Source organism: Balaenoptera musculus, chromosome 7 (assembly GCF_009873245.2).
Source record: "Balaenoptera musculus isolate JJ_BM4_2016_0621 chromosome 7, mBalMus1.pri.v3, whole genome shotgun sequence".
Lineage (NCBI taxonomy): Eukaryota > Metazoa > Chordata > Mammalia > Artiodactyla > Balaenopteridae > Balaenoptera > Balaenoptera musculus.
The window spans coordinates 79,460,173-79,479,369 of NC_045791.1; the positions used below are offsets into that span (position 1 = coordinate 79,460,173).

Here is a 19,197-nt window from a genome sequence, read left to right on the forward strand (position 1 = left end):
CTACAAATTACTTATTAATTACAAAAGAAAAATATAGTAACTATAGTAGAGAGGCTTGGCAGACATCACCTTAATCAAGTGATTAGAGTTAGTATTGTTGATAACGGCACTGACTGACATCGTGTGCCCCCTAATAGGACACACTGGAGAGACAGTATCATATACGTGGTTTTCCTGCAGAAAAAGAGCATAAACCGAGTCACATCATGAGGCAGCATCAGATCAACTCAGTCTGAGGAACATTCTACGACGTAACTAGACTGTACGCTTTAAAAGCGTTGTAGGGAAAGAAGTTTCCTTGTCCTCTGAGGTTCAATGGATGGGTCTGTGAAATAAACTGACAAAAGACAGATTAACAGGAGAAAAGCACACACATTTTATTTTATGTTAAGAGTTTTATGTGACACAGGGGAAGTGACTTCATGGAAAGAAGAGAAAATCCCCAGAGAAACAGCTAGCCTTGGAGGCTTTTATACCATTCTTACAAAGGACGATACACTTGTAGAGAAGTAACAAGACAAAGGAAAGGGGTTTCTTTTATTATTATTATTATTCTATTTATTTGGCTGCGTCAGGTCTTAGTTGCAGCACACGGGATCTTCATTGCGGCGTGAGGGCTCTTCGTTGCGGCGCACGGGCTTCTCTCTAGTTGCAGCGCACGGGCTCCAGAGCGCATGGGCTCAGTAGTTGTGGTGTGCGGGCTCTCTAGTTGTGGCGCGTGGGCTCTAGAGTGTGTGGGCTCAGTAGTTGCAGTGTGCGGGCTTAGTTGCCCCCTGGCATGTGGGATCTTAATTTCCTGACCAGGGCTCGAACCCATGTCCTCTGCTTTGGAAGGCAGATTCTTAACCACTGGACCACCAGGGAAGTCCCGGAAAGGGGTTTCTGGACTCTTTAGGGGTGATAATTGTGGAAGGTGAATATGTATATGGGGCACCCTGGTGGTAGATAAGGGTTACTTAGCAAGGTTTGTTTACATAGATTCTTCTTGGTGCCATCTCTACATATGGTGATAAGGTTGTTCTCCCCTCCTGGGATGGGAATGGGGGACATCTTCATAAGGGGATTTTATGCCCTCCTTTCAGGCAGCTAGGGAGAGGCAAAGAGCTCATCCGGTGTTTGCTTTTTCTCAGTTTCCTTCAGCTCATAACAATTCTTATGGCAGGGTGGCATATTTTAGGGTGATATTTTCCGTTCCCCTACAGAGTCAAGGTTTTAAAAGCCAAAGAAAAGCTGAGGAAATGTTCCAGATTAAAAGAGACTAAAAAGAGATATGCCAACTAAGCACAATGCATGGTCCTAGATAGGATGCTGGGGGAGATGGAGCTAAAGAACACTACTGGGACAATCAGTGGGGTTTAAATATGGACTGTAGATTAGATAGTACTATTGGGATTGATGTTAAATTTCCTGATTTTGATAATTGCACTGTTGTTATGTAAGAGAATGCTTTTGTACTTAGAAAATACATGTGGAAGTATTTAAGGGTGAAGAGTCATTGTATCTGCAATTTACTCTCCACTGCTTCAGAAAAAATAGATGATAAAAAAAATAGATGATAGATAGATAGATAAAATGATAAAACCAAAGAGGCAAAATGTTGGCAATTGGTGAATCTGTTTGAAGGATATAAAAGAGTTCTTTCTACTGTTCTTGCAACTTTAAATTTTAAATTATTTCAAAATTAAAGGTTAGCAAAAAATTGAGAAAAACCTGGTGTTTCACCAAAGATAGTGAAGTAGCACTGGCTTTGTTAGAAGCACTGGCCCAGTACGTGATCAGTGTTTTCAATTATTTCCTGTGTGTTCGAGAAGGGTGTGTATTCCTGAATTGTTGGGTACAGGTTTTTACATATGTTCAAAACTTCAAGGTTGTTAATTGTGTTATTCACATTGTCTTTATATAATTTTTGTCTGCTTAAGCTATCAGGGAAAGATGTATTGAAGTTGTTTGATATATTGTTGATTTGTCAACAGTGAACAATTCTATTCATTTTTGCTTTATATACTTTGAAGCTATTTTCATTAAGTGCAAATAAATTTAAAACTGTTCATCATTCCTTCATGCACTTTGTCTTACTTTTGGAATAATTTTCCTTTCTTTTGCTATAAATCTTTTAGAACTTTCTTTAGTGTCGGCCTGTTGGTGGCAAACTCTGCTTTTGTTTCTTTTTTTTTTTTTTTTTTTTTTTATTCACACACACACACACTGTATTTTATTTTTACAAGACATAAATAGACTGACACCAAGCATTGTACATGGATGACCACAACAAAAGCAACAATGATTGCAATTACCAAACATGAAACACACTCATACTATGTCATAATATTGACATTCAGTCCAGTAATCCTCCACTGTAACAGCTCCTTTACTTTGCAGTGAAAATTGATTTGTATATTCTTTGCCTCTGAGTCCTTGTGGGATTTTTTTTTTTTTTAAATTCAGACAGAAAGTCACAAAAATTATACTCATCCTCATCAGTTCACTCAGTCCCATGTAATTAATTTTTTTTTCATCTTGATCTTTTGTTAGCACTTTTATGAGTTCATCAGTTTTTCATTAGAGTTCTGAAAATGCTTATTCATTCAGTTCAGCAGTACAGTCAGTTACCAGAAACCTGTACTTGTCAGAGTCTTTTCCATGAATTTCTTGAAGATGAAACCCTTTTATAGGAACATATTTGCAAAATCATCAGAGTACACCCAGAACTGTCTGTAAATGACAAAAGACTTAAAAATGACCACGGTTAAAGATTTGATGAAAGTTCATAATAATGCAGTTGACAAGAAAATTAGTTATTTCTGAGATATACATTTTAAAGTAATAACTAGGATTATTACTTATAACATTATACCAGAACATATAAGATTTTTAGAAATTTCATGTAATGTCTGAAACATTTATATTAACATATTTCCATACATATTTCCATACAAATACAAATATAAGATTTTTAGAAATTTCATGTAATGTCTGAAACATTTATATTAACATATTTCCATACATATTTCCATACAAATACAAATATAAGATTTTTAGAAATTTCATGTAATGTCTGAAACATTTATATTAACATATTTCCATACAAATAACCCAATGAAAGTTTAGTATTAGTTGTTTTGTTTGTTTTTTTATACTGCAGGTTCTTATTAGGCATCAGTTTCATACACATCAGTGTATACATGTCAATCCCAATTGCCCAATCCAGCACACCACCATCCCCACCTCACCGCAGTTTTCCCCCCTTGGTGTCCATATGACCATTCTCTACATTTGTGTCTCAACTTCTGCCCTGCAAACTGGCTCATCTGTACCATTTTTCTAGGTTCCGCATACATGCATTAATATACGATATTTGTTTTTCTCTTTCTGACTTACTTCACTCTGTATGACAGTCTCTAGATCCATCCATGTCTCAACAAATGACTCAATTTCGTTCCTTTTTATGGCTGAGTAATATTCCATTGTATATATGTACCACAACTTCTTTATCCATTCATCTGTTGATGGGCATTTAGGTTGCTTCCATGACCTGGCTATTGTAAATAGTGCTGCAATGAACATTCGGGTGCATGTGTCTTTTTGAATTACGGTTTTCTCTGGGTATATGCCCAGTAGTGGGATTGCTGGGTCATATGGTAATTCTATTTTTAGGTTTTTAAGGAACCTCCATACTGTTCTCCATAGTGGCTGTATCAATTTACATTCCCACCAACAGTGCAAGAGGGTTCCCTTTTCTCCACACCCTCTCCAGCATTTGTTGTTTGTAGATTTTCTGATGATGCCCATTCTAACAGGAGTGAGGTGATACCTCATTGTAGTTTTGATTTGCATTTCTCTAATAATTAGTGATGTTGAGCATCTTTTCATGTGCTTCGTGGCCATCTGTATGTCTTCTTTGGAGAAATGTCTATTTAGGTCTTCTGCCCATTTTTGGATTGGGGTGTTTGTTTCTTTGATATTGAGCTGAATGAGCTGTTTATATATTTTGGAGATTAATCCTTTGTCCGTTGATTCATTTGCAAATATTTTCTCCCATTCTGAGGGTTGTCTTTTCGTCTTGTTTATGGTTTCCTTTGCTGTGCAAAAGCTTTGAAGTTTCATTAGGTCCCATTTGTTTATTTTTGTTTTTATTTCCATTACTCTAGGAGGTGGATCAAAAAAGATCTTGCTGTGATTTATGTCAAAGAGTGTTCTTCCTATGTTTTCCTCTAAGAGTTTTATAGTGTCCAGTCTTATATTTAGGTCTCTAAACCATTTTGAGTTTATTTTTGTGTATGGTGTTAGGGAGTATTCTAATTTCATTCTTTTACATGTAGCTGTCCAGTTTTCCCAGCACCACTTATTGAAGAGACTGTCTTTTCTCCATTGTATATCTTTGCCTCCTTTGTCATAGATTAGTTGACCATAGGTGCGTGGGTTAATCTCTGGGCTTTCTATCTTGTTCCATTGATCTATGTTTCTGTTTTTGTGCCAGTACCATACTGTCTTGATTACTGTAGCTTTGTAGTATAGTCTGAAGTCTGGGAGTCTGATTCCTCCAGCTCCATTTTTTTCCCTCAAGACTGCTTTGCCTATTCGGGGTCTTTTGTGTCTCCATACAAATTTTAAGATGATTTGTTCTAGCTCCGTAAAAAATGCCATTGGTAATTTGATAGGGATTGCATTGAATCTGTAGATTGCTTTGGGTAGTATACTCATTTTCACAATGTTGATTCTTCCAATCCAAGAACATGGTATATCTCTCCATCTGTTGGTATCATCTTTAATTTCTTTCATCAGTGTCTTATAGTTTTCTGCATACAGGTCTTTCGTCTCCCTAGGTAGGTTTATTCCTAGGTATTTTATTCTTTTTGTTGCAATGGTAAATGGGAGTGTTTCCATAATTTCTCTTTCAGATTTTTCATCATTAGTGTATAGGAATGCAAGAGATTTCTGTGCATTAATTTTGTATCCTGCAACTTTACCATATTCATTAATCAGCTCTAGCAGTTTTCTGGTGTCAGTTTTAGGATTCTCTATGTATAGTATCATGTCATCTGCAAACAGTGACAGTTTTACTTCTTCTTTTCCAATTTGTATTCCTTTTATTTCTTTTTCTTCTCTGATTGCCGTGGCTAGGACTTCCAGAACTATGTTGAATAATAGTGGTGAGAGTGGACATCCTTGTCTCGTTCCTGATCTTAGAGGAAATGCTTTCAGTTTTTCACCATTGAGAATGATGTTTGCTGTGGGTTTGTCATATATGGCCTTTATTATGTTGAGGTAGGTTCCCTCTATGCCCACTTTCTGGAGAGTTTTTATCAGAAATGGGTGTTGAATTTTGTCAAAAGCTTTTTCTGCATCTATTGAGATGATCATATGGTTTTTATTCTTCAATTTGTTAATATGGTGTATCACATTGATTGATTTGCGTATATTGAAGAATCCTTGCATCCCTGGGATAAATCCCACTTGATCGTGGTGTATGATCCTTTTAATGTGTTGCTGGATTCTGTTTGCTAGTATTTTGTTGAGGATTTTTGCATCTATATTCATCAGTGATATTGGTCTGTAATTTTCTTTTTTTGTAGTGTCTTTGTCTGGTTTTGGTATCAGGGTGATGGTGGCCTCATAGAATGAGTTTGGGAGTGTTCCTTCCTCTGCAATTTTTTGGAAGAGTTTGAGAAGGATGGGTGTTAGCTCTTCTCTAAATGTTTGATAGAATTCACCTGTGAAGCCATCTGGTCCTGGACTTTTGTTTGTTGGAAGATTTTTAATCACAGTTTCAATTTCATTACTTGTGATTGGTCTGTTCATATTTTCTGTTTCTTCCTGATTCAGTCTGGGAAGGTTATACCTTTCTAAGAATTTGTCCATTTCTTCCAGGTTGTCCATTTTATTGGCATAAAGTTGCTTGTAGTAGTCTCTTAGGATGCTTTGTATTTCTGTGGTGTCTGTTGTAACTTCTCCTTTTTCATTTCTGATTTTATTGATTTGAGTCCTCTCCCTCTTTTTCTTGATGAGTCTGGCTAATGGCTTATCAATTTTGTTTATCTTCTCAAAGAACCAACTTTTAGTTTTATTGATCTTTGCTATTGTTTTCTTTGTTTCTATTTCATTTATTTCTGCTCTGATCTTTATGATTTCTTTCCTTCTGCTAACTTTGGGTTTTGTTTGTTCTTCTTTCTCTAGTTTCTTTAGGTGTAAGGTTAGATTGTTTACTTGAGATTTTTCTTGTTTCTTTAGGTAGGCTTGTATAGCTGTAAACTTCCCTCTTAGAACCGCTTTTGCTGCATCCCATAGGTTTTGGGTCGTCGTGTTTTCATTGTCATTTGTCTCTAGGTATTTTTTGATTTCCTCTTTGATTTCTTCAGTGATCTCTTGGTTATTTAGTAACGTATTGTTTAGCCTCCATGTGTTTGTCCTTTTTACGTTTTTTTCCCTGTAATTCATTTCTAATCTCATAGCGTTGTGGTCAGAAAAGATGCTTGATATGATTTCAATTTTCTTAAATTTACTGAGGCTTGATTTGTGACCCAAGATGTGATCTATCCTGGAGAATGTTCCGTGCGCACTTGAGAAGAACGTGTAATCTGCTGTTTTTGGATGGAATGTCCTATATATATCAATTAAATCTATCTGGTCTATTGTGTCATTTAAAGCTTCTGTTTCCTTATTTATTTTCATTTTGGATGATCTGTCCATTGGTGTAAGTGAGGTGTTAAAGTCCCCCACTATTATTGTGTTACTGTCGATTTCCTCTTTTATAGCTGTTAGCAGTTGCCTTATGTATTGAGGTGCTCCTATGTTGGGTGCATATATATTTATAATTGTTATATCTTCTTCTTGGATTGATCCCTGGATCATTATGTAGTGTCCTTCCTTGTCTCTTGTAACATTCTTTATTTTAAAGTCTATTTTATCTGATATGAGTATAGCTACTCCAGCTTTCTTTTGATTTCCATTTGCATGGAATATCTTTTTCCATCCCCTCACTTTCAGTCTGTATGTGTCCCTAGGTCTAAAGTGGGTCTCTTGTAGACAGCATATATATGGGTCTTGTTTTTGTATCCATTCAGCCAGTCTATGTCTTTTGGTTGGGGCATTTAATCCATTCACGTTTAAGGTAATTATCGATATGTATGTTCCTATGACCATTTTCTTAATTGTTTTGGGTTTGTCTTTGTAGGTCCTTTTCTTCTCTTGTGTTTCCCACTTAGAGAAGTTCCTTTAGCATTTGTTGTAGAGCTGGTTTGGTGGTGCTGAATTCTCTTAGCTTTTGCTTGTCTGCAAAGCTTTTGATTTCTCCATCAAATCTAAATGAGATCCTTGCCGGGTAGAGTAATCTTGGTTGTAGGTTCTTCCCTTTCATCACTTTAAGTATATCATGCCACTCCCTTCTGGCTTGCAGAGTTTCTGCTGAGAAATCAGCTGTTAACCTTATAGGAGTTCCCTTGTATGTTATTTGTCGTTTTTCCCTTGCTGCTTTCAATAATTTTTCTTTGTCTTTAATTTTTGCCACTTTGATTACTATGTGTCTCGGCGTGTTTCTCCTTGGGTTTATTCTGTATGGGACTCTCTGCACTTCCTGGACTTGGGTGGCTATTTCCTTTCCCATGTTAGGGAAGTTTTCGACTATAATCTCTTCAAATATTTTCTCTGGTCCTTTCTCTCTCTCTTCTCCTTCTGGGACCCCTATAATGCGAATGTTGTTGCATTTAATGTTGTCCCAGAGGTCTCTTAGGCTGTCTTCATTTCTTTTCATTCTTTTTTCTTTAGTCTGTTCTGCAGCAGTGAATTCCACCATTCTGTCTTCCAGGTCACTTATCCGTTCTTCTGCCTCAGTTATTCTGCTATTGATTCCTTCTAGTGTAGTTTTCATTTCAGTTATTGTATTGGTGATCTCTGTTTGTTTGTTCTTTAATTCTTCTAGGTCTTTGTTAATCATTTCTTGCATCTTCTCAATCTTTGCCTCCATTCTTATTCCGAGGTCCTGGATCATCTTCACTATCATTATTCTGAATTCTTTTTCTGGAAGGTTGCCTATCTCCACTTCATTTAGTTGTTTTTCTGGGGTTTTTCCTTGTTCCTTCATCTGGTGCATAGCCCTCTGCCTTTTCATCTTCTCTATCTTTCTGTAACTGTGGTTTTTGGTCCACAGGCTGCAGGATCGTAGTTTTTCTTGCTTCTGTTGTCTGCCCTCTGGTGGTTGAGGCTATCTAAGAGGCTTGATGGGAGGCTCTGGTGGTGGGTAGAGCTGACTGTTGCTGTGGCGGTCAGAGCTCAGTAAAACCTTAATCCACTTGACTGTTGATGGGTGGGGCTGGGTTCCCTCCCTGTTGCTGTGGCGGTCAGAGCTCAGTAAAACCTTAATCCACTTGACTGTTGATGGGTGGGGCTGGGTTCCCTCCCTGTTGGTTGTTTTGCCTGAGGCAACCCAACACTGGAGCCTACCGGTGCTCTTTGGTGGGGTCAATGGCAGACTCTGGGAGGGCTCACGCCAAGGAGAACTTCCCAGAGCCTCTGCTGCCAGTGTCCTTATCCCCACGGTGAAACAGAGCCACCACTCGCCTCTGCAGGAGACCCCCCAACACCAGCAGGTAGGTCCGGTTCAGTCTCCCCCAGGGTCACTGCTCCTTCCCCTGGGTCCCGATGCACACATTACTTTGTGTGTGCCCTCCAAGAGTGGGGTCTCTGTTTCCCCCAGTCCTGTCAAAGTCCTGCAATCAATTCCCTCTAGGCTTCAAAGTCTGATTCTCTAGGAATTCCTCCTCCCGTTGCCGGACCCCCAGGTTGGGAAGCCTGACGTGGGGCTCAGAACCTTCACTCCAGTGGGTGGAATTCTGTGGTATAAGTGTTCGCCAGTCTGTGAGTCACCCACCCAGCAGTTATGGGATTTGATTTTACTCTGATTGCGCCCCTCCTACCGTCTCACTGTGGCTTCTCCTCTGTCCTTGGACGCGGGGTATCCTCCTTGGTGAAGTCCAGGGTCTTCCTGTCAATGATTGTCCAGCAGCCAGTGGTGATTCTGGTGCTCTCGCAAGAGGGAGTGAGAGCACGTCCTTCTACTCCGCCATCTTGGTTAATCTCCTCTGCTTTTGTTTCTTAAGGTAAACTCTCATTGTTGAAAGGTAGTCATGCTAAGGTTTTAATTGTAGATTGACAGTTATTTTCTCTCAGAACTTTGGAGATACCATTTCCCCAGCTTTGTCTTCCATTGCTGCTCTTGTGAAGATTGCTCTCAGCCTAATTGTAGAGAGGTTTACTTTTGGCCTTATTGTCTTTCCCTTTTTTCAGGTGCTCTCCCATTTTCTCTGGATGTTTTAAAGAATTTTTTCTTTGCCTTTGTTACTCTGCAGTTTTCACTATAAAGTGTCTAGCGTGGATTTTTTTTTTACTTACCCTGCTTGTTGCATATTGTGCATCTCCCAATTATGAATTCATGTTTTTCACCAGCCATTTTCTTTTTGAGTGTTGCCTCTATTCCATTCTCTCTTTCTGGAGCTCCAATGAAAGATTATTAGACTATGTCTTTCTATCATCCATGGTTCTTATCCTCTCTTTCATATTTTCAGTCTCCTTGACTTTCTGTGCTACATTTGGATAATTTCTTCAGCTCATGTACCAATTCTTTAAATCTCTTTTAAACTATGTATCCCTTACTTTTTACTACATATACAAAAACGTATGTTATTCCATTGATGAATAATGATGACACTTACAGAATAAAAATACAGTTGTAAGTTAAAGTTATTGTCATTACACTTTTTGATTTCATTATTGTTGTTTGTCCAGTAAAACTCAAAAAGTAATGTAGAGATAGAATAATAGGCATTTTCCACTGTTTACTATATTTGTTCACTCTCTATGTAACTGTTAGATATTGGGTGTTTACCCTGGGATTCCTCTTCCCCGTTTTTTTTTCTTTTCAGAGTGATAAGAGGGAAATGGGCAGGGAAAAGATTACAACAGAAGAAAAGGGAAAAAAATCCTATTTTGCCAGGCATGCAACCCTGTAGGGTACAAACTGAATGCCTTTGTAGGAGGCAGGTGACAGTGGGTGAGCATTAGAGCCTTTGTCTCAATGAAACTAATTATAACATGTAGTGCAAGAGCCTCTCATTCACAGTAAACCCTGGGGAACAGCAGAGTCCATGGGAAGCCCAGAGCAAACAGTTAGATTATGGAAAATATACAAGTAAGACATATGGCTATTCCCAACACTTACAACCAGCATCCTCTAATCTCCCAACATCTTTTCTTCTTTTTCTGCTACTTTTTCAGACCTTAAAAGATTGCATTAGCAACTTCAGTGAAGAGAAAAACTCAGTGTTTTAGGATGACTACACTGTTTTTGGTTTTGTTTTTACTTTTTTGTATTGTGTTAAAATATATATACCATAAAAATTACTATTTCAACTATTTTCAAATGTACATTTCAGTGGCATTGAGTACAGCCATCACCACTATCCATCTCCAGAACTTTTCATCATCCCAAAATGAATCCTGTACCCATTAAACGATCACTCCCTGTTACTCCCTCCCCTCAGTCCCTAGCAACCACTATTCTACTTCCTGTCTCTATGAATTTGACCACGCTAGAACCTCACATAAGTGGAATCATACAATATTTATCCTTCCATGTCTGGCTTATTTCACTTAGCATAATGTTTTCAAGGTTCATCCATGTTGTAGTAAACTGGGTTGTTTTTTTTTTAACATCTTTATTGGAGTATAATTGCTTTACAATGTTGTGTTAGTTTCTGCTTTATAACAAAGTGAAGCAGCCATACATATACATATATCCCAAAATCTCCTCCCTCTTGCGTCTCCTTCCCACCCTCCCTATCCCACCCCTCTAGGTGGTCACAAAGCACAGAGCTGATCTCCCTGTGCTATGCGGCTGCTTCCCACTAGCTACCTATTTTACATTTGGTAGTGTATATATGTCCATGCCACTCTCTCACTTCATCCCAGTTTACCCTTTCCCCTCCCCATGTCCTCAAGTCCATTCTCTACGTCTGCGTCTTTATTCCTGTCCTGCCCCTAGCTTCTTCAGAACCATGTAAACTGGGTTTTAAAGAAGGATTTATTTTGGTAGACAAGTCCTCTATCCAAAACTAACTGCAGGCAGCTGCTGGATTTAGGACTATGGAAAGTTGTCACTGCCTGAGAGATTCTTTATGGTCAGATTTCTTGCTGCAAACTTCCAAATATAAAGAGTGGCCCAGGGAAAGCAAATGGAAATATCGTGTCACTGCCATATGTCATGCTGTTCTGAATTAATGTCAATAGTGAAAAATGAAATACTGATTCACTTCTCCCAACAATGTTCTTATGTACTCCTTGCACCTCCCAAAACCTAAAACTCCTGAGATGGTTTATTTCTCCAGAGATTGCCTAAGGAATTTGAGGAATCTTTTTCTTTCTTATGGAAGAATTTGTTCATGCTCAGAATAGAGAAAAGACTAGGAAGAGAGCCAGAAAAAGCAGAAAATATGTAAGCTGTCTCGTCTAACTTGACTGAAGAACCACAGTTGGAGCAATAAAATGACCCATTGCATCTCTCCCTTCTGGAAGGATTCACTCTTTGATATCACCAGGTCTTTTTTTCTCCTGCATGTGAAGTTCCGCTTCATCTACATGAGCTGCCCCAAGGGTATCTCCACAGAGCAGAAATCCTCTGAGAAGCCTAAAGATATGTAGGGTAAGAGGAGCCACAGGAATGAAGATTTAAGAACAAAACAGAGGAATAAAAGGAAATAGGAGCTGGTTCCCTATCTAGACCTGAATGTTCAGATTATTTAAAATGTTTGCTTTAAGGCTAGTCTGGGGTGGGCAAAATAGATGATGGCCACACAACTTGTTTAAGAAGCAAATAAAAAATATGAAAGCCATACTACTTGTTTACAAAGCAAATGAAAAAAAACAGTTCTGAAGAATAAATGAAAAAAATAGGAAGATGAATCATATAGTTTTTAAAGAACAGTGCTTACCTGAAAAATATCTTTCCTTTTCAAACTTAAGGCGTACAGCCTTATTTTCTTACCAGTGCACTGATATTTATGATACGGGTATTCTAGGTCCTGAAATACAATTGATTTAGGAATTTTGTTTGTCTTGTAAGTGTTCTAAGTGCATTGCACATGTGCACACACACACACACACACACACTATATATATATATATATATATATATATATATATATATATAACCTTAGACTCCAGATTGTTAGGTGAGAAAGGTTTTAACCTGCCCCTAAGTGAAGCTTAAAAAGAAAGACTCAAGAGAATGCCTATATGGCACCAACCATACAAATGCACATACAAATGGGAATTTCAACCAAATATTAGCATTTTATTTCTTTGTGCAAATATCTTGTGTTAGACTGCAGTACTTGCATAATGGCCTTAAAGTCCAACTTTCTCCAATATGTTTATACAATTGTGTACACTGTCCTAGTGGTGCAGAAGATAAAGGGCACTAAGAAACTGTGTAACGAAAAGGGCTTCCTTCTTGGCTCCCCACAGCCACCAGTATGAAAGGACATGAAAAGGCAACAAGCTTTTTCTAAGCCATGAAAGCCTTTTGAGGTGAGGGAAAAAAGTGGACTACAGGTTTAAACCTAGCAATGACTATGGTTTGAACCTTGTTTAAAATGCCCGCAGGCCTTCTGGTGATTTGTGAGCCCCTGGGTTTCTGGAAGGTGGTAGGGTACTGGATGGAGGGTTGGTTCAAGTCTTCAAAAGCTGTTACATTTCCATTTCTATTTTGTGTCAGTTAATAAACAATTACATGTGTTCTATACATACAGATACATAAATATATGTGTGTGTGTGTGTGTTTTTTACTTCAAAATGAAATGATTTGAGACCTTTCAAGTATGCAAAGACAAGGCATGAGGGGAGGTGGATGGAGACCATTTGATGGTATTCACCACCTCAGTTTTTCAGCTGGCTTATCTCACTGTTGACCATTACTAGCAACCAGGATGTTTTTTAACCATTTGGCAGTTTCCTATTACTTTTATTATTCTCCATGTATTGTTTAATTTTTACCTTTTATATCTGTTGCTTTAAAGGCAAGAAGCAAAAAGACCATGGATATTTAAAAACAAGCTAGTAAGCAATCTTAAAATGATAATAATTCTAAAAATTCACCTCAAGATACTGTGCACCAGATTCTTAAGCTATATTTGCCTGATCAAAATTCTTTTCTTTTTTCTTTTTTTGGCCGTGCTGCGTGGCTTATGGGATCTTAGTTCCCCCACCAGGGATTGAAGCCGGGCCCCGGCAGTGGAAGCGCCGAGTCCTAACCACTGGACCGCCAGGGAATTCCCAAAATTCTTGTGTCACATATCAAGATGTCTCTTGTACATGAAAAATCAGTAAAAAGAAAATATGGTGGCCATTTAATCTAAATTAGCTTTTTAACAACTAGGGATAAAGACGACCTGTTGTTTGAGGAAAAAAAACAAAAAACAACCTGCAAAACTTAGTCTGATATCTCTTATTTATAAGTATACAAAATTCTAAGAATAAGCTAATTGATTATTTTACATGCAAACCAAATATTAGGTCATGAAAATAGTTTTTGTGTCTTTTGAGGTGATAAGATACAGTTAAATGTCAGTCTTTCTTTTAATATATATTCTCTCCCCAAACTAGACACAAGATCAAAATTATTCTTAAACTTGTTTATCAAGAAATCTGCTTTCTCCTACACAAAGTAAGTTAAATAGCATGTGTTTACAGTCAGATTGAAAAAGTAAAAATTTATCATATGTAATAAATACGTATGAATAATATTAAAGACCATTTTAAAATAAACTTCATAATAAATCTTTAATAATATGATGATCTATAATAAAATGTTTTACTGAAATTTTCTTCTTTATCATGCCATAGCAAAACTTCTAGACAATTAAGGGAGTTTGCAAGATTATGTGTTATGGTGAAAGGGATTTGGCATCAAAACTGGGGAAGTATTAGACCATGGGGATAATCTCTGTAATCAGTCACCTGAACCATTCTCAAAAGATTTGTAAGAGTTGGGACTTCCCTGGTGGCGCAGTGGTTAAGAATCTGCCTGCCAATGCAGGGGACAGGGGTTCGAGACCTGGTCCAGAAAGATCCCACATGCCGCGGAGCAACTAAGCTCATGCGTCACAGCTACTGAGCTGCACTCTAGAGCCCACGAGCCACAACTACTGAGCCCATGTGCCACAACTACTGAAGCCCCCATGCCTAGAGCCCGTGCTCCGAAACAAAAGAAGCCACCGCAGTGAGAAGCATGTGTACCGCAACGAAGAGTAGCCACCGCTCGCCACAACTAGAGAAAGCCCGCGTGCAGCAACGAAGACCCAACGCAGCCATAAATAAATAAATAAATAAAGATTTGTAAGAGTAAAAATGTGTTGGGCTTCCTTGGTGGCGCAGTGGTTGAGAGTCTGCCTGCCGATGCAGGGGACACGGGTTCGAGCCCTGGTCTGGGGGGATCCCACATGCCGCGGAGCAGCTGGGCCCGTGAGCCACAATTACTGAGCCTGCGCGTCTGGAGCCTGTGCTCCGCAACAAGAGAGGCCGCGATGGTGAGAGGCCCGCGCACCGCGATGAGGAGTGGCCGCCACTTGCCACAACTAGAGAAAGCCCTCACACAGAAATGAAGACACAGCACAGCCAAAAATAAATAAATAAATAAATAAAAATTTTAAAAAAGAGTAAAAATGTGCATTATTAGCAAAATAAATCTTACTTCTTACTGTTCCTGAGGAATTATTCTCCAGTTTGACTAAGTAGGAAAGAAAATTTATATTTCTCCCTATTTAATCTATTTTAAGATGCACATTCTCTGTTAAATCAGGATGCGTCTTGAAATCAGTAGCATCTTACAGTAGCCGTCAGCCATACTTCAGTTATGACTGTAGTTACCATTGTACATGTGTGGACATCCAACATGGCAGCATCAAAACTTGCAGAATGGGTGTCAGTAACTTGGAAGACAGGAGACCTCTTTTTTTTTTTTTTTTTCTTTTTAACCCCTAGGAACCAAATGGTTGTGGAGAAGGCGTGAATCAGACATGTTTAGCAACATTCTTTAAGCTGGAGTCAAAAGTGGGCTAACACGTAACTGCAAGGTCAGCTTAGGAGCCCCAGCACCAATGACTCTTGGTTGTTTTATGGATTATTTTACGAAATGCTGTATCATCAAACTCCTGACGATACCGTCAAAGGACGATACCATGGATAAACACAGACATCAAAGAGTCCGAGTCAAATGCTGAATGTCAAAAAGTTTGATGAGTAGCTAAACCAATTTCTTCCACTTAATATTCCGTTTTTTTTTTTGGATGTACAAGTATGATATATGGTGAAATAATCTGTCTAATTAAATTTGTAACAGCCCTTTCAATGAATATGAAAGAAACATTCTGATCATCACAGTTTAAGTTGTGGGGTTTTTTTTTTTTTTTTTTCTTAAAAGTACATACAATAATGATGCTTCTTACAATGATAGCATCTTAGTTTCAGTGAAAGAAGGTATTCAGTTTGGAGATTCAGTACTTTCCCCTCCTCTCATAAAATAGATTGTTAATGAGCTTGAATGAACTCAAATGTTTGCTTTCTACACTGTGTTCCTAAATGCCCATTGTGTCTCATTTTAACAAAAAGCTGCAGGCTGTTTTTATTTTTGTTTAACATAGGGACTTTTTCTGCCAAGACTTTTCATAGTATGTGGCCCCTATCTAATTGTCCTCAAAGTATTTCTTGGGAGGTGAAATGCTAGTAGTTCAGTTTTGCACGTATGGGTTCCTTGAAAGTATTGGGTTGACTCTTATTTCTTTGTTAGGGGTGCAGGCTGCATCTTTATTGAAATGTTCCAGGGTCAACCCTTGTTTCCTGGGGTTTCCAACATCCTTGAACAGCTGGAGAAGATCTGGAAGGTAAGAGAAGAATTCCTCTTAGGAAGAAAAAAATATATGCATTACAAACTTTGAACCAAATTTTCCTTAGAGACAAACGAAGCAGTCCATCTGCTTTGAAAGAGTGAGCCGTATTTTAAGGGTTGTGGAAACTGTGGTATTTGCCAGGGGCATAAGCACCTTGGGAACGAGTGGTCAGGAACTCCCCGTTGTCCCGTGGCAGCCCATGAATCCACTTGCTCCCGGTGATTATTGTCTCAACCTCCCAGGGCAATTTCTGCCATTACTAATTAAACACAACCCTGCCCTGCCACTCCCAGCTCTAAGTCTACCATATATTTGGCCCCGGATCTTTGTCAGCTGAAGACAAGGCACTGAATTTTCATAGAACCCTGGTAAAACAAAGGCTTTCCGTGTTAGTGTGAGAGAAGTATGCTGTGTATCATGCTTCTCCAAAACCAGATTCCTAAGGTAACAGGGTGCTTTTGTGTGTGGGCTTCCATTTCTTTATTCATTATTTATCCCTCCCTCATTTGCACCATTATGTACTTCATTTTTATGTCCCTGGTAGCTTATATGCCGTGTACTATAGTCATTTATATATTGCTGTCTTTTTTTTGATGATTTTTAAATTGTGGTTAAATATATATAGCATAAAATTTACCATTCTAACCATTTTTAAGAGTACAGTTCATAGCATTAAATGCATTCACATTGCCGTGCAACCATCACCACCATCCATTTCCAAAACTTTTTCATCATCCCAAACAGAAGCTCTGTATCCACTCAACCAGCTCCCCATTTTCCCTGCCCCGAGCCCCTGGTAACCTCTCATTGACCTTCTGTCTCCATGAATTTGCCCATTCTAGGTTTTCATATAAGTAGAATCTTTTTTTTTTTTTTAATTAATTAACTTATTTATTTATTTATTTTTGGCTGTGTTGGGTCTTTGTTTCTGTGCGAGGGCTTTCTCTAGTTGTGGCAAGCAGGGGCACTCTTCATCGCGGTGCGCGGGCCTCTCACTGTCGCGGCCTCTCTTGTTGCGGAGCACAGGCTCCAGTCGCGCAGGCTCAGTAGTTGTGGCTCACGGGTCTAGTTGCTCCGCGGCATGTGGGATCTTCCCAGACCAGGGCTCGAACCCGTGTCCCCTGCATTGGCAGGCAGATTCTCAACCACTGCACCACCAGGGAAGCCCTATAAGTAGAATCTTAACAGGATTTGTTCTTTGTGTTTGGCTTATTTCACTTAGTGTAATGTTTTCAAGATCCATCCATATTGTAGCATGTGTCAAGTGCTTTAAACTGGGGTGGGGGGAGGGTATCGCTTGTATCCTGGATTCTGCTCCCTTTCAAGTTTGCTTGCTTCAAGCAGGCATCTAGAGCATACTTGCTAACAGCTTCCCAATCAGGTATCTTGGGAAATATCGCAGAGTGGGATTTTTGTGTGCAGGTGAGGAAACTTGGCTTTTCTCAAACTTCTTTATGATTTTGATTCAGTGGCCCCAAATATTTTGCCTTTCCAGGAATGGTATAAAAGCCTCATTTTCGGGCTTCCCTGGTGGCGCAGTGGTTGAGAATCTGCCTGCCAATGCAGGGGACACGGGTTCGAGCCCTGGTCTGGGAAGATCCCACATGCCACGGAGCAACTAGGCCCGTGAGCCACAGTTACTGAGCCTGCGCGTCTGGAGCCTGTGCTTCGCAACAAGAGAGGCCGCAATAGTGAGAGGCCCGCGCACCGCGATGAAGAGTGGCCCCCGCTTGCCGCAACTAGAGAAAGCCCTCGCACAGAAAGAAGACCCAACACAGCCATAAATAAATAAATAAACAAATACTTAAAAAAAAAAAAAAAAAGAATGTCATTATATAAAAAAAAAAAAAAAAAAAAAAAAAAGCCTCATTTTCGAATTGTGTCTCCACTGTGGAGTCCTTCATTTATTTAAAAAAGAAAGCTGAGTTTATCTTTAATACACACATGAAGGTGAGGAAAATCCTCAGGGAACATTTAGGAAAAGGGAAGAGTTAGTTGCTAGTGTCTGGAGGGTCAATGGCTCACCTTTATGAAGATATTCTGTGCAAACCAGTCTAGTGCTACAGATTCATGACCCAGAAAACATTGTGCTTTGTGAATGTCAAAATAAAATAAAATGTCCTTTGTGAAATTAAGACATTTTATAGAGATTAATCACTGCCATTAAGCTTTCTTTTGGAAACATTGGGAATATTATGGAGGAACATAGGAAAAACTGGGATGCATTCACAAACTAAAAATAAAAACATTTTTCGGGCTTCTCTGGTGGCGCAGTGGTTGAGAGTCTGCCTGCCAGTGCGGGAGACACGGGTTCGGGCCCTGGTCTGGGAGGATCCCGCGTTCCGCGGAGCAACTGGGCCCGTGAGCCACAACTGCTGAGCCTGTGCTCCGCAACAAGAGAGGCTGCGATAGTGAGAGGCCCGCGCATCGCGGTGAGGAGTGGCCCCCGCTTGCCGCGGCTGGGGAGAGCCCTCGCACAGAAGCGAGGACCCAACACAGCCAAAAATAAATATAAAAAATGAAAAAAAAACAAACATTTTTCAAGCCAAAAGTTTTTTTTTTCTCAAAACTCCCCTGCAAGACCAAGAACTGCTACCTTCAAAAAGTATCACTGGATGATATCATCATCTAAACTGGAGGCAGCCTAATGTAATTAATGGCTTTAGAGTCGAAGACCAGCATTTGAATTCTAGCCACTTTTTAGCGAGACGAACGTGTGCAAATTATGTAGTCCCTCTGAACTTCAGTCTCCTCATTTGTTAAATGGGGCTAGCGATAATGACTTTCTAACCTTGCTGTGAGAATTTCATAAGATCAAATGCATAACAAGCCCCATGTGCCATAAGTGCTCGATAAATGTTTGCTGTCTTTCTCTCTCATAGAAATTATTTTCATAGAGATGTTTCAATGACCAAACTGTTAACAGGCATTTCCTAATAGTTCACCTAATTGTTCTGTTCTCCCACTTAATATTACTTCTTGTCCACATTAGAGGAAGCTCAGCTAGCACTGCCTAGACCAGACCCTGCAGTGGTCTTTTACACATTTGAAAAGTTTTTCCTAGCCATTAAATCAGGACACAATATTTATTGGACACTCATTATCTTATAAGATGTTACAAGGCATGGAAAAATGGAAAGAATAGGAAAAATGCATGATCTGTGCTTTCACCTGTTGTTCAGTCTAGGTGGGGTGATGGGTGTAATATAAGTAAATATATGTAAAACAAACATAAACTATGTATAGATGCAAAAAGATGTATGTA

The 19,197-nt window shown here is 39.1% G+C and overlaps 1 protein-coding gene across 1 annotated transcript in view; it reads left to right on the forward strand.

Moving 5' to 3' along the window:
- The window catches only part of CDK15 (cyclin dependent kinase 15), a 101,121-nt gene that overhangs the window by 41,962 nt on the left and 39,962 nt on the right, over positions 1 to 19,197 (forward strand). Inside the window, exon 10 of the mRNA XM_036858192.1 lies at positions 15,833 to 15,926. Coding sequence (XP_036714087.1) covers positions 15,833 to 15,926 — 94 coding nt within the window. The remainder of the gene's footprint in view (positions 1 to 15,832; positions 15,927 to 19,197) is intronic.